Source organism: Aphelocoma coerulescens, chromosome 3 (genome assembly GCF_041296385.1).
Source record: "Aphelocoma coerulescens isolate FSJ_1873_10779 chromosome 3, UR_Acoe_1.0, whole genome shotgun sequence".
In the NCBI taxonomy this organism is placed as follows: domain Eukaryota; kingdom Metazoa; phylum Chordata; class Aves; order Passeriformes; family Corvidae; genus Aphelocoma; species Aphelocoma coerulescens.
The window spans coordinates 66,571,630-66,596,212 of NC_091016.1; the positions used below are offsets into that span (position 1 = coordinate 66,571,630).

At 40.9% G+C, this 24,583-nt stretch overlaps 1 protein-coding gene across 6 annotated transcripts in view; it reads right to left on the reverse strand.

Annotated features, from left to right (window-relative positions):
• The window catches only part of PLEKHG1 (pleckstrin homology and RhoGEF domain containing G1), a 126,492-nt gene that overhangs the window by 35,190 nt on the left and 66,719 nt on the right, over positions 1-24,583 (reverse strand). For all 6 annotated transcript variants that reach the window (XM_069010668.1, XM_069010670.1, XM_069010669.1 and 3 more), the window contains one exon: positions 10,505-11,043. In XM_069010668.1, the coding sequence (XP_068866769.1) occupies positions 10,505-11,043 (539 nt within the window). The remainder of the gene's footprint in view (positions 1-10,504; positions 11,044-24,583) is intronic.

Sequence of the window (24,583 nt, forward strand, 5' to 3'; positions counted from 1 at the left end):
CAGTCCAGGGTCTTATGTCCTTTCTTTTTGCCCAGTGCACCCTTTCTTCTTGTGTCCCATGAGCCATTTTAGCAGGAATGCTGTGCCTGGGGGCATCAAAACCTGTCACCAGCTGATCCAGCATTGGACTGTCAGCCGGCCTGGATGGACTGTTCTCATGGATTTTTGCCTTCTTTGTTGTAGTGAATTTTTGCTCTAATGAAAAACAATCAAAGTTCAATAATATTCCTTTGTTCAACTGCAGGAATTCCATGCTAAAATCTCCCATCTTAAAAAGACACCTTGGAAGGCAGGCTGTCAACTAAATCAAACTGTAATTTGACAGAGATGCATTAAAAGCACTCAAACTGAAACTGTGATTCATGGATTGTACACAGATGAGCCCTGTAAATGGTCCAGTGTAAATCATGTGTAAAGATGATTATGAGTAAATCACTTGGAACAGAAACTCACGTGAAACCCGACTTAGATACTTCAGCACAGTAACTTATTGAAGTTGAAGCCCACTGATTAAAACCATGTCCCACATTTACCTTCAGTTATCAGCCAGCACCCACTGCCAAATCACATCTACAAGATTTTTTCCCAGAAGCTGGCACTCAAAATTGCTGCTCAGAGGTGTGGTAAGAAGCAAGTTCGGTGCACAGGTGGGATTACAAATGCTATCAGTAGTTTACTGATATGTCATTAAGGAGTTATGTGAGGCCCTCATCTAATGCCTTTCTAAAGTTAAGAGGAAACACAGAAGAAATAACCTACAAATGAAAATAATTAACAGTAATTAGTATTTCAAATAGTTCAAGGTTGCTAGGCAGATGAAAGGTTCTAAAGATTTCTAGATCTACATCATTGGTGTCAATCATCATTCAATAATCTTAATCTTTTTCAAAAAAGTACCAACTGAAAGTGTTTAGTAATTATAAATTTTAAAAAAATTAAAGTTCACCAGGACATCTATAAATTAATTATCACAACACAGTTTAGTTGGTCTGATTATAAGCTTACTGAACCATAATCAAACAAAATATTGAGAATCATTAAGGCATATTTGGCCTCCCAATGTATTAATTACTCAGAAAAAGAGCCTGAGCCTTCTGGTGTATACCCTTGCCCTGTTAAATAAACTTTCTCCAATTTGTAAGGCAAATGAATGTTAACTTTTTTAAAAAGAGATCTCAATATGCTTACAAGTTAAATGAGACATTCCAGAAGAGAAATGTTTATTTTAAAACACAAGAAAGGAAACTGAAAGAGTCTGTTTTCCAAAGAATGAAAATGCAAACCCAGCAAAATGGAGAAAATCTGCACATATCCCAAACACACATTTATCTTAACCTTAGTAACCACATGATTCCCAGAGGCTTTTGTTATTAATATATGAAGAGCAATGAAATGGAACTTTATAGTAGTGGGTGGTTTGCAACGAACAACTTTTTAAAAGTGTCTTATTTGCAAAATGGTCTTCTCATGAAACCAGGAAAAATAGCAGCGACCTCCACACCTTAATTTGCAGGAGTGGTAAGAGCGGAAAAGAGAGAGACTACTATGTGGTTTGTTAAGCATTCAGGCTGAAAGGTCATGGATTACTAGAACACTGTTCACTGACAAGTAATATTTAATAACAATGATATAACAACTTTAAAAGTAGTCAAATATTTCCATGGACCAAAATGGAAATGGTTATAATACACAAAGAAAATTCCAGAAACTATGGCCTTGCTGGAAATGCAGAAATGTCTCTGCCTTTAAGACATCACCTCCACATGTTGAAATTTCTTTACAGAAAATCCCAATCATTCTGCAAAAAATATATAATCTCATTAAAACATTGTAATGTTTACTGGAAATTTTGCAGCATAAGCTATACTTCCTCTTCCCGTCTCTCAGCTCTCAGACCTCTTCCTCACAGTTTTCCTGTCTACTCTATAAACTTTTGTACCGCTGCTGCTGCTCTGTTCTGTGGAGCTCCTTATCCACTGCCAGTAAGCAACAACAAGATGGAGGGCAGAGGTGAACAGGCCTCTCTTTTGTTACTTCCTGAACCCCAGAAGGGCTCCATACATCCCCCTAGGCAGGGATACAACCTCCCGCTCCAGCCTCAGTGCAGTCACAGGAATGACATTTCAATCCTGGAGTCCCCTGCCCACCATCAGCACTCCTAAATGGCACACTCCATATTTAAATTACAACTTCCCCTGGCCTCCCTGCTCCCAAAAGAATAAAGCTTTCTGGAACAGAAGATTAACTTTCATCCTTTTATCTATATGCATTCACATTCAGCAAGTGGGTAGGAGGTTGCAGACAGCATGGTCGAATGATTTACGCCCTGCTGCCAGAAAAGGGAGGACAAGAGCAACAGCAGCCAGGCTTTTCGGCAATTCTGTGGCTCCCTGGAAGAGCAGCAGCCCTCCCTGCTGCTTCTCTCCCACCCACAGCTTAAGAAAGGCTCACTGTACATTTATAGACAGCTCATTTATTACTGCAGTGTAACTCACCCTTCTGTGCTGTCCAAACACAGAGCTGGCCTTAAAACAAACCCAAAGCTGTGGCTATACATTTGTGCTGTCTTAACATTTGCAGTCCCAGTCAACCAGTGAAGCTCTGCAATCACCTGACAAAGACCACCTCTGTCCCAGCAAGTTTCTACAAGGCAGCTCTAAGAAAAGAACTGGATGCAAAGTACAGGTGAAGGAAACAGAAGGCAGCACTGACATTTTATTCAGTGTCTTTTAAATACTTGGGAACATGCTGAATAAAAGAAATCTATGAATGCTGCCAGCAGAAATAAGACTGAAGTAGTGATGATGCAGATAAGAAAAACTATGCATCAGTATATTTAACCCTGGCTTTGCGTATTTCCTGTGAAGTTAGTTTACAAACAGCTCCCTTTCATGCCGCAGCATAAGCAGACGCTTACACCACACAAGTTGTTTATTAGGTTACTTCTGGTTGTCCACAACACATTACATTCCTACTATACAGCTATAAACCTCTTTTTCCAAAACCCAGAACCATTCCCATCCTGCCCAGAAAAGCAAGGTTTGGGTTTTGCTTCTGCTTTTGTTAGGTATCATTAAAGGGCACATAGGATGAGGAGTTTACAGCACATGTAGCTGGCAAAACACTTTTGTTCAAGATCCTGGAGTTCCAGAAACAACCTCATCTAAAACCATTTAAGAGACAAAAACCAGTTTGTGTGTACTTCTATTACTTTAGGTTGCTTAAGGACGTTTAATATTGCTCACATACAGGAAGGAAGAAGTCTGCAGAGAAAACTGAACTATCCCAGTGTATCAGAAGTAGTCTAATTTACTTTAGGTATTTCTTTAAGGGTAGCCAGAAGAGCTGTTTGCACCTGTTTGGTAACTTACCTTGTGGTGTTCCTAACTACCTCACTTCTCAGCAGTCTGCACTGGTCCTGATTTGTAAACAGCAACACCAGAAACAAAACACAACACTGAAGTTCTCTAATAAAGCTACTTACAAATTAATTACAGACTTTTTAAGAGGAACATTTTTCTGCTCTGATTTATATTGCTGTAACTCTGTTTAAACTTCACAAACTTCAAGAAGGCCTCTTGGACATGTACTGAAATGCTTCCGTTTCAGCTGTCATGTCTCCATATTACTGGAGAAAACTTCCCTTGCTTTTAAGCCAAGCTTTCCCTAAGGAGGTCAATCATAATTTGACACTGCTCTTTCTTCATGGATGACAGAAAGCAGTGAGAAAGTTCAGCTCAAAAATTTAACAAATATTAATCACAGTTAAACTTATCGCTGTTGCATAATCATACTACGTTTATGCAAAAGATAATTTTTTTTTTCAGGTAATTTAAATTGTTCATCCAAATTTTCACATGTAATTTATGTCAGCAATCCAAAGGTGTCTTTCTCAGGTATGCAGATTAGCAGGCATAGAAAAAGAGGTCACATATAGAAATTAACTATAATGTGGGAACAAACATTATGGGATACCTTAGCTATACTGGAATTCCCAGCTTTTGAATCCACAAAGAATTAATTTTCAGAGCTACACTATCCAGCAAACCCAGTGCACAAGCAGCTATGCTTTTACTTAACACATCACAGGTGACAATGTGCACACTGCAGTCTTCAGAGCTGTCTTTTTAACTAACTGCTTAAAACACAGAAGGAGACATCCTCTAGCAGCAGCACCGGGGAGACAGGAAGCCGGGAACAATAACATTCCAACACTGACTTCCTCTCAGAAGGGTTTCCCTTAATCACTGGTGCCCCAACACGTATCTACCTCAAACATCCAACATTTCCCCTTGCAAGGCTTACCCCCACCCCACAACGGGTATATAGCTTCAGCAGACCTGTTCACCTCAGATTAAGCTTTCCATGCCAGAAACCTGCCTCCCTGATGAGTTGTTCTAGGAGATTTCAGCAAAGCCATTCCCCCGAGGCTTTTTGAGAAAGAATACCCTTTTTTGCTCATGTTGAAAAATTTTGGTGACCTTTCCCCCAAGAAGACAAGCACCCCCAGGCTGACTAGCAGGGACATGAACCATATCCTCACGTCTCAGGGAAGGACAGCAGCATATTCAAGCATAATGGAGACTTTGTTTCTGAGAGTATGCCTTTTTTGCTGCCTTAATGTAAATTACCCTATATTTGACCATACTGGGGTGGGGGGAGGAGAAACACTGCAAATTCACATATCCTCAATAAGAAGTTTTAGCAATGGCCCTTTGCAAGGTTCAGCTCAGGCTTCACAAGGTCTTAACCCACAACTGCTGTTCTCTTGTGCTGCCAGCAGCATCTGGTTCAGATCTGATCCTCTGAGGCAAGCGTGGGGAAAAGACTGTTCCTGTCTCTCACTGGCTCTCTGCAAACCATACACAGCATAGAAGAGCATGCTGTGCAATTTCAGGGCAGAGGGCACATAAAGGAATACTACAGAAAAATGGGAAGGAAAAAATGGGAACAAAGCTTGGTGGACACTCCTCTTAATTTCACAGAACTAAAGAGGGCAGAAAAATTAGGAGTGGTGATGAAAATGTTGTCAGGCCTGCTGGGAGAACTATGGAGAGAGCTCTGGAATCAGCAGAGATGAAGAGCATGAGAAAGAGAAATAGTAAAAAGTGAAAAATCACATAAGGAAATGAGGCAACATACTGACAGGATGCAGATGGGATTTACTGAGAGAAGACTTCAGACAGGCAGCAAGATCATGGGCAGGAGACTGTGTAGATGGGAATGGGACTTTTTCAAAAGACGAGACCTAAGTATAAAAAGAGTGGGCCAGGGACAAAATATCTGGGGAGGAAATAGGACAAAGACTTCCAGTAGTCCAGTGGGGACGGTTTAAAAAAAAAAAAAGGACACATTTGGAATTAAAAGGTAGAGGAATTAATTCACATAAATGAAGTCTGCCAGATTTCAGACGGAGTTCAAGATTTCTGAAGCTCAAACTCTGTTGGCATCAAATATATTTAAAACACACTGACAATGCACAGTTTAGTCTCCTCTAGTTATTTTATAGATACTTCTACTTATATTATTATACCAATAGGGATGCAGATGCAAGTACTGTAACAGTGCTTTTGCATTATTCCTCCATTGTGCAGGGGTAAAACACAAATGTGGATGTCTTTCTGCAGTTACAAGCACTTATACACATTATGAATGGGGGCTTCTGACTCCTATGAACTGCAAGGGCAAAACACAGATTTTTTTATAAGTTCAGGGACAGCATTTTACTCAAGGGGAAAAAAAAATTCACTTCAGTAAGTGACTCTAATTGAAGTTTAGGTCTATTCTAACTACATTACTACCTGAAAAAGTCAGGCTAGGTCCTGAAGAGGAAAAGGTCAGTGAGTTCTGCCCTGGCTAGTACACCTGTCAGCATGACACAAGCAGGAAGCAAAGGTATCCAATTTCTCATCACAAACTTGCCCAAAACAAGCTTCAAGCTGCACTCGTTCAAAATTGTAATTATCCTTAACAGATCATCTGATAAAACATACCAAATGGTGGAAAAGTTCACTCTATCCTTGTTGCAAAGCTTGCCTGTGCAAGAATCACAGCAGCGCACCTCAAAACAATCCTAACCCAACTGTCCTTCCAGGTCACAGGCAAAATGGCTGTACTGCCTAGAAAAGCAGTTGTTTTTGAATGCTTATCCTGGAACAAAGTGTGCCAAATAACACCTGTACAGCCTCCTCACTCATCCTAAGCCTGCCAAATACTTCTTGTCAGCAGTTGAAAAGAAAACTTGAAAAGGAAAACCTCAATAGGTCTCCAGGATCACTTAAAAATCACATTAACCACATCCCATGAACTCAATTTTTACTTCTTTCTACCAACTTGGCACTGTTAGGATCACCCAGATACTCAAAGGGCAACAGAAGTTATGACTTTTCACTATATTTATTTACTTACCAATGACCTACCAGCATTAGGTCTATGCAAGCATAAAAAAGGACAAAATTCTATTTTGCCCTATTCCTCCATAGTATTTTACTTCAGGCATGACAACTCCATGTTCTAAGGGTAACATAGGTTGAAAGGACACTGCCCAAAATACTGTGCTAGGCTAGCTCTTAACAAGCTGACTTTTGATATTATGACTAGTACCTACACGCAATTTCACATCATCCATGTCAATGGGTCATCAGCTAGTCCTGGAAACCAGTTCCAGGCACACTAAAGACAAGAAGGTAATCAAGAACAGTCATCAGGTACTCAGCAAGGGAAAGCTGACCAGTCTGTTAACATTTTAACTATGAAATTACTGGCTTGGTAGATGAATGCAAAGCAGTAGGTATTGTCCACCTTGACTTCAGGAAGACTTTTAACTCCCTTTAGATCCTCATACACAAGCTGAAGAAGTCGGAGTTGGATAAGTAGACAGACTGAGAACTGGCTGAACCAACAGGACCTGAGGGTGGTGATCACAGGCACAAAATCTAATTGGAGGCCAGTGGCTAGTGGCATACCCTAGGGGCTAATATTGGGTGCCATCCTGGTTTATGTATTCATTAATGATCTGGCTAATGGCAAAGAGCATGGATATATTAAAAAAAAAAAGACCAAGAGAAATAAACAAAACCAACACCCCCCCCCCAATGAAACTAATAAAAAGAAAATGTTCCCACCCCCCAAATACCTAAAAGCCAAACAAATAGCACCCCTACCCAAAGAAAAAGGCAAATTTGTTTTGCTTTATACCAGAAATGCAGAAAATAGATTCATGGATGTGAGTTTTGACACCCTCTCAGATCCAGCTCTGAAACCTCTTTCAAAGTCCTGGAAACGAGAGTGAGAGTGAGAATATATTCTTTTTAAGTATGTTTCCACTGCCTACAGAGAATGTAGCATCAGCAAATTCCCTCTACTAGAGGACAAAAATCAATAGACTAGATCTCTACTGACAGTTCTCCTATGAGGGTAGAGGGTGATTAAAATAGCCCCTATTAACTTCTCCCTTTTTGTTATGCTATCCTCAATCTGACACCTCTTCAGCTTTTAGCTCTTCATATGTGGGTTGCCTCCCTTCTCTTTCTCCCTCCTTCTGCCAAAAAACCCCCATCCTGAAACAAAAAACAGCCCTCCTTACTACTTTTAGACTGTGTACATAAGCTTCCAGGGGTCCTGGTGGACACCAAGCTGTCCATGAGCCAGCACTGTGCCCTTGTGGCCAAGAAGGCCATTGGTATCCTGGGGTGCCTTAGGAAGAGCATTGCCAGCAGGTTGGGAGGGAGAATCCTGCCCCTTTACTCAGCCCTGGCAAGGCCACATCTGGAGTGCTGTATCCAGCTCTAGGCTCCTCAGCACCAAGGAGACATGGAGCTCCTGGAGTGGGTTCAGTGGAGGGCAATGAATATGATTAGGGCACTGGGGCATCCCTCTTACGATGAAAGGCTGAGAGAGTCGTGCCTGTTCAGCCCTGAGAAGAGGTGACAGAAAGGAATCTTGTCAATGAAGTATCTGAAGGGAGAGTGCCCAGAGGATGCTTCCAGGCTCATCTCTGTGGTGCCAAGCACTAGGGTGACAGACAACAGGCAGAAACTGATGCACAGGAAGTTCCACCTGAATATGAAGAAGAACTTACTTACTGTGCAGGTGACTGAGCACTGGAACAGATTGCCCAGAGAGGTTGTGGAGCCTCCCTCACTGGAGGTATTCAAGGACCATCTGGACACAATCCTGTGCCATGTGTTCTAGGATGATCCTGCTTGAGCAAGGAGTTTGGACCAGATGACCCCATCTGTGGTTCTGTATTGATCATCAGCTGAAAACTCACTAGAGAGCTCCAGTTCCAACCAATCTTGTACTTTAACTTTCCACTTCCTGGGTTTTCCCTCATTTCCTCACATTGTTTTCCTGCTAATTATTTTCTGTCTCTCCACTTAGCCCTGGTTCACTTGCTTATGCTTTATTCCACCAGCTCCCACCTTCATGTATCTCTTCAGTTCCTACACACTTCTTGGGCAGCAGTTGCCCTTTGACCTCTCTCCAGCTCCCCTTTTCCCATTCTCATCCCATTTCCTAACCAGCTGCCAAATCTGACCCATGTTTATCTGGAAAATAAGTCAAGTCAAGCTGCTTCCCTTCATCTTAGTCTGGCTCAGCACCAGTTATCTGCCTGCCAAACTAAATGGCCTCAAATCATAAAGGCCCATATAATCAAGCTCTATAAGGCTTTGGCACTCCGACAGATCTCTGTGGAGTATTCCCAACCTTCTCACAGCCCCCACCCTTGCTTGGGTGAATTACTGCAGCATTGCTAAGCTAACTTGTGGAGAAAGGAATCTTGAGAAACATATAAAATGAGCCCTTCTGAAGAAGTTTGCTCCCAGTCACACCTCCCTCCCCTGAAACCAAGAGAACATTCTGCACAGGCTGAGGCAGCTGGTCCCCCACTGTCCTCACCATCTGGGATGCAGCTCCTTTGAAGCCCTTGGATCCTCAGCACCTACCTAAGAAAAGCTCCACTGCCAACCACTCCATGTCTCAAATAAGCTGTCTAGTTTCACACAAAGCTTTCTAGATTCATTATTAGTTGCTGCAGGAAAAAGGATTGGGCATTTCACAGGTTTGCAATTCCTTCAGTTCTTCCATAACTAAAAATACATTTGTCTTATTTACTCTACATCTACTGTAGTGATGCTTGAAGTATTTTCTAGAAAGCATTTACTAGTATTCCTGCTTGTAGTTGGAAACTTGTTACTAGATATTAATTCTAGTTTTCAGTTTCTCAAGTTGTACAGTTTACTCCACAGGAGGATGAGTGAGGGCTAAGGTTTCCAAAACCATGGAAGTCGTGCTTAGTTACTACGCACAGAAGCTGACTTGGTTCTGCAGCATCTGATGACCTTAAACACTCCAAAATGAAACTTGGGCTACAGCTGAATGTAGTGAAACAGCACCAGCTATGGAAACCAAGGAAAAAAAAAAAAAAGTTGCAGAGAAAGCAACCTTTCTGAGAACTTTGCAGGGTGAGGTACTGGTGTTTAATCACAATGTGCATTTGAGTTATCAAAGCCTTCACATTGTTCCCCTGCTACTGGGGGACCAGGCAGGTTAGAGCTGCAGTTGGGGAGAGTGTCTCTAGCTGGCTGATATTTCCTATCTCAGATGACCTCATACACCTACCTGGAGCTCTAAGTTCTACAAACAGCATAAGCCTTCCTACATACCCTTCTTTGTGGGTTAAGCATTAGGCTACAAACAATAGTCAAGGGACTCAATTGTCATCTTCAAAAATGCAAAGCAGAACGATGCTGATGGCACACATACAAGTGCAGAATGAAAAGAACAATCGACAGAAGGACTCATCCATATTTTTTCCTGTACTAGAAAGAGGATATGAAAGGTACTGTTAGGCTAGGGATTGGACAAAATCTTTACTGCTGCTAATAAATGCTATACCCATTCAGAATTAGTATTAAAGAAAACATAATTCCTTCATCTTACAGCCAAACACAACAGTATTTTCCAGCAAATACATATGCCATATTCGATACTACAGGCCAAGGACAGAGAGAGAATAGACTGTAGCTGTGAGTTGTATGAAAGGGACAGGGGAAAAGGCAGGAAAGAACTTGCAGGACTACGACTTGGGGAGAGCAGGAAAAAGTCAGTATATAAGACCCTTCAGGTAAAGCATTTAAAGAGGCAGTTAAAGCTGTCTGCCGTTTGCTTCTTGCTATACATTCTAGGACACAGAGCAATGTAATTTTTTTTTTGTAAATATAAAAAAGTTTTGTTACTGCAAAGAGTTTATCACTTTGATCCTACTGCTGCCAGCTGTAGGATCGTTTTTTCTGTTATTTATTCATGAACACATAGTAACAGCTTAGATTTATCTAATCAAAAAGAACTAGAAACACACTAGAACAATGATGTTACACTAATTTATAAAGACCAGCAAATGCCAGTTCCATTGTCAGGTTCATCTGTCCCGCTGTGAAATCAAACAATGTAAAAAATGGCATTATGGAACAGTTAACACTGTCTTAACCAAGTCCCCTACCTTGACAATGCTTTTTAGATCCTGCACATACATCCTCTCTGTCTCCAGAATCTCTTGGACAACTCTGTCTACGTAGAGGAGCTTCGGACTGGTGGGCTCTGTGACCAGGGACATTGCACAGTTTTTGCTTGCTCCTTTTGGTTCTGCTTTCCTTGGCATGCTTGGCCTTTTCTCAAGGCTTTCTTCAGGATCCTCTTGCTCCACAGCAGAGTTTTTGCATGTCTTGTTGCTGGAAAATCTCCTGGCTGGGATCAGTTCTAGCTTGATGGCACCCATTTCTTTATCCTGGTTAAACAAACCCAAGTGGCTGTTTGAAACCAAGGTCATTCTGCTACCAAAGGAGCAGTGGCTGTCCCTGGAGGATGCAGAGGAGGAAGTGGAACTAAAGCTGACAGGACGGTCACTGTCTGACAGGTCCATGGTGTTTTTTTCACAGTAGCGGAAAGATCTGCTCTCCTTGTGCAAATCTTCCCCCTTCTTCTTGGAGTCAAGGGCCTCTGTCACAGCTGGTACAACATCAAGAGGTAAGTGGAAGTCATCTAAACAAACAAACAGAAGAAGTGGGTTTATTGTTGCTGCTCCATATAACACAAAAGTTGACGACAGCTACTTTTAAAGCTTTTTGCATAGAAAGCTGCCAAAACTCTATTTAAACCAAAAGACAACCAGAACAACATGGTTTGGGGGTCACTGTGCTTTTTAGGTTGTGGGGATCTCCCCCTGAGGGCTACAACAGAAGCATCACATTCCTCCTGCTTACGCTTCTGTTTCTGGCACATCCTTCTTGTGCCAGTGTGCTGGGCTTGTTGCTAGCACATCCATGGCTCAGGCTCGGCACAGGAGAAAAACAACTCCAGAGATTTTCCCCACTGTTGAAAAAGACCCCCACAGCTTTACTGGGAGCAGTCCCCGCTATCTCCCAGCTAAGCACTGACCCCGGTCTGGGAGGTTTGGAAACCTCAAGAAACATACAGTGATACCAGAAGGTCTTTCATTTTGAATCCTGCAAAGACAACAGTCTCAAAAAAACTAAAAGCAGTTATCAATTACCAGCTCTGTGGCTTGTACAAAAATACTAAAAGCAGAATGATTTTCCAATGAAAAGAATGTAGTTTCTGAAGAAAGAGTCCCCACAGGAAAGAGTGCTGCCAAATAATTCAGTTTTCTACTGGGAAAATAAGTAATTCTAAAACTGTTCTGCTCAAGCCAGAATATTACCCCCTGCTGAACTGACCCAAAGCTGTTTTTCAGATCAGTGCAACAACAAAGTAAGATGTCTGTCTTCCTGTTGGCATTTCAATGCTTTATTTTCCTTTCCAAAATGCCCTGCAGGACACTGTCCACGGTGCAATGCAGATTTATCTCTGGCCAAGTTGTGTGTGATGCAGCATGAGAATCTGCAAAAGCAACTGCAGGTAAATTCAATACTTCAAAGCTTTGTTTCAGTAAGAAGTTTCCTCCCAAGAAAATCTTGCCACAAACTCATGGAATTTCATAATGTCTGTCCTGTGAAAAGGGGAAACTTTTGACAATTTAGGAAGAAAAGTGATACCAAAGCTACCCACAGAGCAGTTGCTTAGTCCTTATTTTAGTCCAGTGACAACTTTTCAAAAATTCATGCCAGTAATTACAGCTCTTGACAACAGTTTCAGTAAAGAAACCATAAAGCTGCAAATCAAACCCGCCCAACCTTTAAGGTGGCCCTTCTTGAACTGAGGCAGACTTGCTATGTAGTTACAAGCAGAAACCTCCTGGACACACAGCTCCTGCAGCTCTCAGAGCAGGGGGAGAATTTCATTCAAAGCTGAAAGCAACTATCCCATTTTTAAAATAAATCCAAGGCAAACAGAAATAAAATCCCAGAGAAGAATGTTTTGATTTATTTGGCCTACCTTGAATGCATAAGTTTCATTTGTAAGTGAGTAATTACTAGTGCCATTTCAGTGATGACGGTATTAGCTTTCTGTTAAGAACAAGTATTGCCCTCAAGGTGATGCATAGAATTAACACTGAGGGTAATTTGCTCATTACACAGGTTAGAAATTGGCCATTAGATTAAAAACCTAATTTGGCACCTCTGTACCTCTGGTTTTACCTTGTAGTCTGAGAATCTATAGCCTTTCTTTGTGCCAGGTTCTAGTTTTGAAGCATAGAAGCATGTTTTCTTACCCTTTCTGAATAAACCACATCAAGTACCAATTTCGAAATAAAATATAAAGCAATAAACCAGGAATAAAATTAAATTAAATTAAAACAGAAAAATGCAGTGAAATTTTCTTGTTTCTATCTGGGCACAGAAAGTGATATGTGCCTTCATATTACCTGTGATAAGAAAGTATACATTTTTGGTAAGAAAAAATGCATTTTTGTTATCAGCTTTGGACCATTTTTCACATTCAAGTTTGAAAGCACAACATTGCTGAATGAAAAATGCCTCCCTTGAAAAATGCACAGGATAAACAAGATAATGGGGTACACTTCTGCTAGCTTACTCCAAGGTATGTTACTAACATTATGTGACAAAGAAACACCTGATTAGCTACATTTAGGAGGGAAATAAAGGATTCCCGTGAAATTCTGCTGCCCCACACTCTTTTCTCCCTGTTTCACTGACTTGTGGTCTGCCTCTCAGATAATCACACAAAGGCATTAGTATGTATTATTTGCTTTGCAAACATTTTCATTAATATAAAAAATAAAAACAAAACACAGATCATGTCAATGGCATTGGAGTCAGAAAAAAATGTTAACAGTAGTTTTACATAAGACATACTTCTGTAGCCAGAAGCATTGGGAGATCTTAACATGTCTTAGAAAACCAAAGCAAACCCACTTATTTTTTTGTTTAATGACAATGTCATTGCTCATTAAAAAAAGCCAAGGGTTAGTTATAAGAGTTAAAACGGGCTTGCTCTTTTGACACCTGTATTTCCAGTGACCTTGGCAAACTCCAGGCACCTGCAAGGCATGGCTAATTAATTGCATGCAACATGGTTGACTCAAGTTCCTCCATTTTTTATACAAATTTATATTCCTGTGTATTTCTATATAAATTACACCAAACTAAGTATTTGCTACTTGGTCTGTTTTGTCCTCAAAACCTCATCCTGACTATTAACCTCAAAAGTTACTTTTTACTTCATTTTTACTCCTTTCCCAGATGGATGTTAATTGTCATGTGGCTTCTCTGTGCAGTTTTTGTTACCATTTTGTCCATCATGTCCCCAACCACTAAAGTATGTTTGTTGGGTGCACTTTGACAGCACAGAAGCCCAGTGTTCCTGCAGAGCAGCAGGCAGGCACCTAGGCAGCTGGCACACCTGGAAGAAAGGCAGGGCACAGCGGACCGGGGATTTCAGCATGGCACGGAACCAGGAAGCAGCTCCCTTTCCTCAGCTGGCAAGTCCTGTACCAAACACCCTGCTCATGAAAATCAGGGGACACACCCTGGCTCTGCCCAGCTCTCAGTTCCTGTCTCAAGTACAGGTAACTGTGACAAACCTATAGCCCTTCCCAATAACACAGGATCTGTACATCTTCCAAGGCTTCACAAGTTTGTCTTCAGAAACCCATTTGAGCATTGTACTTGGCACTGGTGAGGCCAAACCTCAAATCCTTTGTTCAGTTTTGGGCCCCTCACTGAGGGAAAGACATTGAGGTGCTGGAGGGTGTCAAGAGAAAGGCAACGGAGCTGGTGAAGGGTCTGGAGCACGAGTCTTATGAGGAGCAGCTGAGGGAACTGAGGGTATTTAGGTTGGAGAAAAGGAGGCTCAGGGGAGACCTTATTGCTCTCTATAACGACCTGAAAGGAGGTTGTAGCCAGGTGGGAGTTAGCCTCTTCTCCCAAATAACAAATGATAGGACAAGAGGAAACAGCCTAAAGTTGCACCAGGGGAGGTTTAAATTGGATATTAGGGAATATTTCTTTACCAAAAGAGCTGTCAAGCACTGGAACAGGCTACAAAGGGAAATGGTAGAGTCACCATCCCTGAAGGTATTCAAAGGATGTGTAGATGTGGCACTTGGTGACATGGTTTAGTGGTGGATTTGGCATAACCACTGGGTTAACAGTCGGACTTGATAATCTTAGAACACTTAGGTAGGAAAATAACTTCTACAATTACCCTTGCCTTTAAAATCAGGAACAGAGTTTTTAGTTGATTTCTGTAGTCACGAGTGCATCAGGACAGGCAGCAGTTGAATGGAGTTCACTGCCACAGCCACATGCCCATCCTCTTGTCTCTTGTCAGGGTCTGTATTTGGCTTTTCAGAACTCTAAAGAGTGAGTAGTTTTACTCTGCAGTCATACCAAAAAGTAACTTCACTCTTGCACCAGCTGCCTAAGGTCTGTACCAAATGCCTGGTGAAAAATTCACAACTGAATTAATGAGAGTGAGGAGAGAGTAAACAGCTTCTCTCAGGATTGCTCTCTATGAATCATAACTGACCCAGTGCCTTTGCAAACCCTGTAACCTCTTACAAATTTCTCTCTTTCATATGAACTTACTATAAAAAGCAAGTAATTTGTCCCATACCCTGTGGGACTGATTTACAAGCCCAGTCCACCCCATCCCCCAGTCTCAGCAGCAGCACCAGCGGGTAGGGGCATTCATCAAAACTCAGGCAGCAAACATGGTGTGAAATCGTAGGTACCCCCAGAGCCTGCGGAGGCACACGCTCTGAGCAAGTCCTGTATACCTTGACCCATGTCTGGCCTGGTTCACTGCTTTTTTTGTTAGGCTTTCTTTTGGTTACTGACCCTTTTCAAGGATGAACCAAAATAATATTGAGAACTTTTGTCAGTTGTGAATAACGGTATTTAACTCAGTCTGGGGAGAGAAAAAAAAGAAATGTTCAATTTGCATACTTTAATTAAAGAATAACAGTAATTACTTGTTAGTTCAGCACTGAAAGGAGGATAATTACTACTTGTCCCTACTCACAAGGAAACACGCTCCCCAAACAAGGTCATTTCTTGTTTGTGCCTTCGCATTAATTCAGTTACTCTCCCCCTTCCCAGCCCCTGCAAAGCTCCCTGCTCCCGTGTCACACACACACACCAGCATGGCACAACCCCAGAGTGCTCCCCAGCAAGAACAATGACATCTCCCTACTCCACAGACATGCAAGGGCAAGAAATACTACTGTTTCATCCCAAAAGGCAACTCTAATATTAGTTACAAGACTGAAGGCACATGCAGAACAACCACCTTGGCATGTCTCGGGTTTTCAGAGCACAGTCATAAACAAGTTCTCACCAAAAATGCATAATCTTCTTCTGTCACTTGCTTTTCTTTAACAAAAACCTCCTTCCTGTAATTATATTCATGGTAATGATAAATGATTTTCCATTATCTCTGCAGCTTTGGCTATCCTAGACCATTAGCATACAATGAGAGATAAAGTGCTTTGTCTTTAAATATGAAACTGACTTAAAGATCCCCAAGTCCTATCTAAATATAGGTGTTTATTCCTCCAAGTTGTTTACTGTACATGAAATTTTATGACATACTGCATAACTAAAAACTCACAAGTCAATTTATATTCATGATTAGCATTGTTGTTGCCTTTCTCCTGGCAAGAAAAAGAGCACCTCAGGTGTTATCTGCAAAGTCAACATTACCAGAAATTACAGTCTTCACATCCTCTGGAGTTTAGCTACAAAAAAGTGATGAGACTACAAGAAATATCTTTCCTGTTTTTTCCCTGAGATATCTTCATATTTCAAATAAAGCATTCATACTGTGGATACAATTAAGCAAGCTAGTTTAGAACGATTTCTACATTCAGTATCATATTCAACATGCAACACTGGAATTGAAAAACAAAAATGCTCTACAGCTTCCTGACTGAGAAAGATTAAAATCCATTCACTACCAATCCCAAATTATCTTAAATACACTCCCTATATCTTTTGCTCTGAATACTGTCCAAGAGAAGGTCAGCAGATTTTTAATCTCTAAGTTTTTTATATGAACACATATCAGTTCTAAAACTAACACCCTCTGTGAACAAAATCACACTAGAGAGCTACAATATTTGCAGGATTAGATCTCTCGTTTCGACTGTTGCAAATGATACTCTGCCAAGTATTTTAACTGAACTTTGAGGAACAGAAATCCCATTTATCAGAAATCTCACAACAAGGGAAAAGAGCCACCAACTACTGTGCTTGTATGAGTGCAATTACTGTCCCCCCACCCCCACTCCCTGCAGTATTTAAAGCAGAATAGCCTCTGTCACAACCAAGCACGCTAATACCCGAGAACATTATTGCAAGGGAAAATCCTCTGCGACAGTATCTCACCACTGAGGAATGTCTCTGGCTCCTCGCACCCGGGCTGAACAAGTCCTCTCTATTTTCCAATCCTCTCCGAAGAGCCCACGACCTACCTGTGCGACAGAGGAGAGGCGCGGGCTCTGACTTCAGCTGTTCCCGAATTAGCTCATTGGGCACTCAGGTAAAATGAGAAGCTCTTACTAGTCTGTACAGCTCCTTCGCCAGAAATATTGCATGAGTCAGCTTTTATCTATCAAACCCTAAACACAAAGGCTTTACAGAAACCTGATTCACAACTTTCTCATCGCCTTTTTCCCAGCGCACCGACAGTGTTCGGCATCACCACGAGCTTTAAAAGACATATGACATCATGCAATTCAGGGACAGGACAATGGGCATCACTGTGGGTAACTTTAAAATGCACACTTCACTGAGCAACACCCACTAACTTCCAGTTTTCCAGGCATAACACTGTGCAAACATCAAACAGAGCCCCCACTTCCACAGGATTTGTTATGCTTTGCTTCTAGATTTGCAGACAATATTGATAAGGATGTGAAGCAAATAAATCACTTGCTGGTGTTGTGAAATTTCTGTGTTTATGTTAGAAACGTCCATGATCTTGCAATATAATAGGATGATCCCAGGAAATAGAGTCATTCTGGATCTTATTCTGCCCTAACATAAACAGGAACAGGCTTTTGCAGAGTGCTTTCAAAGCTTCAGTGGGTTGGGGTTTTTTTAAGGGCAAGAGAAATGAATTTGAGAAGAAAATGTGAAAACCAAACCATCAAGAGCTCTGTGTTAAATCACAATGAAGATAAGTAAAAGGGGGGAAAAAAAATAAGGTGAAAAACAGAAAAGGAGGAAAAAGGATATAGGCTGGTGCTAACCCGTGAGAAAGCTGACATCTCCTTTGCCTGCAGAGGAGGTGTGGCATTTCCATCTTGAAGCTGGGAGGCAAAAGAAATCAGAAGAGTTCCCAGCTGCTGGCACCACTTTCCAGGTGTGCTCTCACAGCTGCATGCTCAAACCTAGCCCACAAAGAGGCATTCTATCTTTAAAATTATACTTGAAATTCACTACCTCTGTCCTTGTATGTGACATGGCCTCGGCTTCATTCAGAGTATTCCTAAAGAGCACAGTCCTTGAACAACGCCTTTCAGCAGGAAACTGGACGTAGAAAAGGAAGCAAAAACAGCCTTGAGACCACTGGCAAAGCTGTGAAACACTTTGATCTAAACGTCAGGGCTCTTGGGGTGAAAGTCCCTTTCACCCAGGCTAAAAGATCAGTTGTTTACAGCCTGCCACGCTGACACATCACAGATTGTTGAGATGTGCTCTCTTGTGTATTCCCTGGATTCTCCTGCAGCTTCCGAGGATTTTTTTAATACTTACATATTTACATTAAAAGATCTTTTTGCAAGATCTGTGCAAAATACTTTAGACAGAGCTACCACATATCTGTAAGTCCTGGACACACTCCAGAATAGAGTAGAATAGCCAACACTGGCCCCAAAGTTCTCAGTATATATGCAGTGCAGCACCCAGCTACTCAAATCACTTGAATATGGCAGTTGCTATGCTCCACATGCACACATATTTCTGTCTGGAGCTAATTCACTCCTCTGGACTTCTGCTTCCTCACACCTTGTGCCCACCTTGCCTACAGAGCTTTTAGCACCTCCAAGTCAGATTTTAGCTAATTCCTGGACAGACCTGTAGAGGATCAACCAGACATAAGACAATGCTTGGTCAATTCTGTGAAGTCCTAAGACATACAAGTAATATCAGCAGCTTCATCATTTAGTGATGACAAAGTTCCTGAACTCTGAAGATTCAGTGACAGAAAGTGTCCCACATCTGTTTCAGCAGGCTGGGTTAAAACAGGGGCTGCAGCACTGCAGTGTGAGCTTCAGCCACTGGTCTGAACTGGCACAGTGAGCTCTCATGAGCATTCCTGTGGGTGGAGGGAAGAGGGAAACAGAGCTGAGATCCTCTGCTTGGCTCTGTCTTGCTCTTTCATCTCTGCACACGCACACCTGACCTTAGCTCTCCCTTCCATCCCCATGTATAAGTCAGCAGAAGTTTCCCCAACGCTTAAGAATTTCCCCAAGAACAACCCCACAACCTCCATCACTTTAAACATGCACAGCACTGAGAGCTGTCAGGGCAGAAGACTGGAAACCAAAAAGCCTCCTATTTTACTAATGTGCATCACAAATGAAACAGCAAACAGTATGCCAGAAAAATAATGGCTTGGCCCCACTTCTCTTTTTTTGGTATTTTATGCATTTTGTTTATCTGCATTATATTTTAGGAGTTGCATAACTTTCTCTGCCCCATCTCCTGCTTCCTTCTACTGAATGTACAGTGGCATAAGATCACATTTTTAGTGTATCAGGATTAAGATTTGAGAAGGGCGACCTGTTTTTACTTTGGAACAAGGCTTTGACTTTTCTAAACTTGAACAAAAAGTGAAGGTTATAGAGGTTAAGAATGATGTTGTTCTATAGTTTCCAGCTGGCTAAGGATTTACTGAAAAAGTACGTTATTCTCAGAAAAATTTTAAAAAAATCACCCATAACTCAACCACAAGGTATATTCAGGCTAAAGGACACACTGACATCTTCCCTGGAAGTGCAATGTAATGTATTAATAACTCTCTGCAATGCAGTAGCTATTTAATCTGTATACAATACTGCAGAGACACCTAACAAAAGGAACAAGGCATCGCATGCTGCTGGTGTACTGCAACACAAACAGAGCCTATAGGTCCAATCCTCCATTTATAGGCCTTTTAAAAGAATTGTTTTCCATCTCCTTGTGAATTTTGAAGGCTTGCTTCTCTCCTCTTTAAAAAGAATTTTAAAAAGGCAGAGTTCAATTCTTTTCTAAATCGGAGCCAATGAAAATTCAGTGAAGACATGCATATGGAGGAGTAATACCCTAGATGACAAGCAATCAAAGCTTTTATAGCCTTTTCTTCTCTGCCTGTACTGGCATTTAGTGAAGAAGCATAAAAAGTTAGTGTTCAACATGATGCTGCTTGAATGTTTTAGTACTTTTACACTCAAACTTTAGTGCCAGAATGAAAATCCACATGTAATCTTCCTTCCACCCAGCAGCACACAGGATCAGGCCTTGCTGCTGGCATGTTATTAGTGACTTTCTGTGCTACACGATGTCACTGTAACAGTGCTTGGATGCCAGGCCTGGTTTCTACTTCCTCCTGGACTAACCTACTGCTCTGAGCAAATGTCCTGTCAGGCCAACATGTAACACACTACTGTTTTCAATTTCATCTAAGCAACCTAAAGTTGCTGCTGAAGTTCATAACTTTTCAAAGCCCACTCCAGCATGAGCTCATGGGAGGTCTTGGCTAGGCAGCCAATATAGCACACAACATTTGTTGCTTTACCAAGAACATTAAGACTAAAAAATGTTGATTGTCTCCCACTGTAAAGTAGGCAAAATAAACTTGAGAGTGAGACAGTTTCAGAAGAAGGAAACGTAGCATCTGTAAATCATTCTTGCTAGTTCCAATGAAAAACTTAATTGTGTGACCATAAAGAAGACATCCTTTTACAACTCATCTCTTTCAATTTCACAAGAACTTGTAACTACAATATCTAGCACAAACAGATTAGTTCTTTTAAACTCATTTTAACAGTCTGCTGTTTGCTTCCGCCACTGAATTTTCTGTTGACTTACAAATCTTTCCAGTGAAAATCCTGCATGAAACAAAACACATTTTGTAAAAGCCAGTTCTCTGAAATAGCTGATGCTGTTAGATGCAAAATAGAAGTGAGTTTCAGAAGCTTAAAATAATTGACATTTTTCTTGAAATACAGCTAAATGATGTTTGCCATTTGGTTTTGAACTAAAGACACTTACTGGAACCTCCTCTGTTCCTCAAGAAGTTTAACAACCAGAATTTTGAAATAGAACTGAAATAGTAACAGCAGGATCCTCCTAACAGATGTTCACATTTACAATAAAATGAAAACTTTCTTCTGTGTTTCCTCTCTTGAATAAAAATTTAAGTTGTAGAAAGCAGTATTCATGTTTACATCATGGGCAGAAGAATCCTTAAATTCTACACAGGTTGGAATTAAGACATGTTGGTGGTCTGGCTGCACCACAGACCGGCTCTGGCATTTCAAGTCAGTTGTTTTCTTATGCTCACCCTCCTAAAAGGGAACATTAGGTCTTATTTTTAAGGTGGCATTACAACAGTAAGTTAACAACTCTTTCAAAATCCCAGTTCAACAGAAACACATGCAATGGCAGCTAAAGGACTCCAGATTTACTAAATGATGCGATGGATTTTTACAAAATACAATGATCGGTATTTTGACATCTCACAAACCTTTAAATGAAAATAAATTAAAAAAAAAAAAAAAAACAAGCTGATGTTCAAAGGAGTTTAACATAAACAATGTCTTCTCGCTGTATTGCTTCTACAGCTAAGTATAGAATTTTACATAAATAAAGTCACAAAGATTAAGACTGCCAAACAGCAGTGAAATAACTGGTCACAGCAGAAAAATCAAAGGTGTCTTGTTGCTGCCACAAACAACAGATCCATAAAAATGCAGTCACCCCAAATCTTCATTTTTTATTTTCTACTGATGACCCTATCACATCAGGACTATTGTTTACCTTGATTTGGTCTTTCCAAATCGTCCCTTGGAGCCCCATGCTCCCATTGGGGGGGGGAACTTCCGTACTTTTAAAGTATGGGCATCATGTTTTATGCCTTTCCTCTCAATGTCCTTAGCCTGTTGCAGTACAGAGAAAATACAGTGCCACATTAAAATGAAACTTCCCTTCCCTGCCTTGTCAGCTTTTCTGGCATGTCTGTGAAAGCCACTCCAATAGATCCATGTTTGTGATGAAGAAGTGTCTTCACAACGCTTTCAGAGTTGCTTTAAGGCTCTTCTGCAGCGTCTACAATACTTCCTTCTACTTCTTTCCTGTTATTTCATGAAGACAAACCATTGAGAGCAAAATTCCTATCCCAACAAGCAATACTTTCCTCAGAGTTTTTGTATGCATGAAGCAAAGCATGAATTGAGATTGGTATCTCTGCAATGTCAGTGTACAGAGCAGTGCAGCCTCTGCACCCATATGCAGATGGTGTTAATGCCTGCAACACTTATTGACATATCAGAATTCAAGATTAACAGTGATAACAATCACACTTCAGAAGCCATAGGGCAAGAAGCGAACAGATTAGAGGCCTAGACTTGGTTACAGAGAACATTTGGTGCATAATTCACAGCGACTGACTTCCTGAGTCATAAGCCTTTCCCTGTACTTTCTTATCAGAGCAATAAAAAGCTTAATTTGAACCAGACAATCATTTTATTAAAGCTACATATATTGCAGAGTCCCTGTGCCTTCTTTACCAACAGCTTCAGAAAAATAATCCTATAGACTTAAAAGTATTAAAATTCTCTAACATTCCTATTCAGAGGTATATTAACTGAATTTTAAGCACATCTAACACCATACAAAGAAAGTTAGTAGAAAAAGGCATCTTCAGATTTCTTCTGACCATTGGATTTATTCTGCAATTTTTTGTCAGTATGGAGGAAAAAACACCCTGACAAATGCAAACAAGAGAGGGGCACAAAACTTCTTAAAAATACACCATCTTGTGGTTCACAGCAAGGTGGCTGAAATTTAAAACATTCATGAAAAGACATCAGATAACAACTGTCTGCTACCATCCTTCTGCTTTTCTGACTTTTATAGTCATTACCATTTTACTTCTCTTTTGCAGCCTTCAAGCACTTCTGTTTTCAGAAGTTTTCAGAGTTCTTGTTAACTACAATAAACATCTAAACCTGTTGATATTCAGTAAACAACTCAGATCAATCTTCCCAGTGTTTAGATCAGAGACAGGGAAAACAAACTTAAGGCTCCTATTTAAATCCAGTTAGCACAGCTAAAGCAGTTATTTTTCTCAGATTTTTCCTTTGCACTTTATCTTCCTTCCAGATAGGGACATTCAGTCCCACCATTTTCCTTGTTTGGGTTTTCCACTTGCTTGTTTTATATGAGGAAGAAGTAGCAAATCCTTCCTTTTAAGAAATATTAGAGCTAGAATCCAAATCAAATTCTCAAACCCAAAACACACAGCCTGGACTTGGAGAAACTTGTCCACAAAGGCCAATTTTGTGGTCTAAAACAAGTGAGGGTGGGGGCTGAGGAGGGGAGGATGTATCCACTCTGTGGTGGAACTGCAGGGTTTTTCCAGCAAGCCATACTTAAATACAATTCCTTTTGTTGTTCCTGTTTATAGAGAGAACATCAAAGCTTTCTCAACTCCGTAACTTATACACATGGGAACTTACAAGGTAATTCACTTAAGAGCCATTCTCATGACTTATCTAGAGTCTCATTTTATTTAAAAAACACCCAAACCCCCACACAGTTAAACATTTATTTTCTTCCAAAACCAGTGATCAAATTTAGACCATTAATCTGTAAATCCTCAATGAAGTAACTTCTGCTATGCCCATGCTTTTCTTAAATTCAAATGTCGCCTTCTAACTTCCCTCGGGAAAGCTTTCACTTAACATTCTACCATGAAACCCATCTCGAGGGAAAAAATTCCTTCCCCTGTCTCTCATCCTCTCCCACAGGCACACTGCTGAGCGGTAGATCCCTGCGGGGGACTCGCCACATACAAGCACGGAGCTGGTAGAGCAGAGGAGCCGTGAGGAATGGCCAACTGCCCCCAGGCTTCTCTCAGCCCTCTGACAAGGAGGCTACAAGCTGAAAATCAGTTTCCTTCGGTCTGCCCTGACATCCCAAGCGCTCCGAGACTTTTCACAGCCGAACAATGGTGCGCATTCACTATTGAGCTCCGAGGCGCAGAGACACACCGAGAGGCCACTGCATCGGTATTATTCCACGGCGTTCAGCCTGTTACCACAGCTATTAGCTGGCGTGCTCACTTTTCAAATCCTCATCTCTTTGGAAACCCTGACTACCATTATTTTATTACAAAGAGGCACAGGTTAAAAGAAGTTGAACTGGGCAATTCCCCACTCTTCCCCCTTTGGCGTTACCTATAATGTATGACTCACGTAGGCAGAATTTCATTAAGAAGCATTCACTTTTGCACTTTTGTAGAAAATCTGTCACTATTGAAGTGTTCCCTTAACAAAGATTTTAACAAAAGATTTGTGAAGGTTTTGTAATTAAATCAGTAAGAGAATACAAACAGATGACCAGCCATAACAATTTAGGAAGATGATGAAACTTTTTGCAAGCTGATTCCGTTCAAGTAACTTTATTCAGCAAAAGAGAAGGATGATGGGTTTACTTCATTTTTTTTCTTCTTTTGCATTAATTTCTGTATACAGCCATGGATGAAATCAGCTTTACTTATTTCTGTACCCAAAGGCATTTATCTCTCAATACCACAGGCCATAAGAATGGCTATATTTGCCAGGCCAAGCAGCATGACAGTAAAAGAAGTCCCTTTTGCAACTGATCAGCATCACTTAACAGAGCACCAAAAGACACTAGAATTTCCACTCCAATGATTTTTCAGTTAATACATGTTCTTTACAATTTAAAACTAATGGTCTTGAAACACTTCAAACCTTTAAACTATGCACAGACCCTGCCAATTAGAAATCCATTGCAAAATATTTTGAAGGTTAGAAAAACAATCTGGGAGAAACATTCCCCTCCTGATGACAGCAAAGTTCTTTGAAAATAATGACAAAGGCATCTTGCACTGAAGGCCTGAACGCTTCATAGCAAGAAGAGTCAAA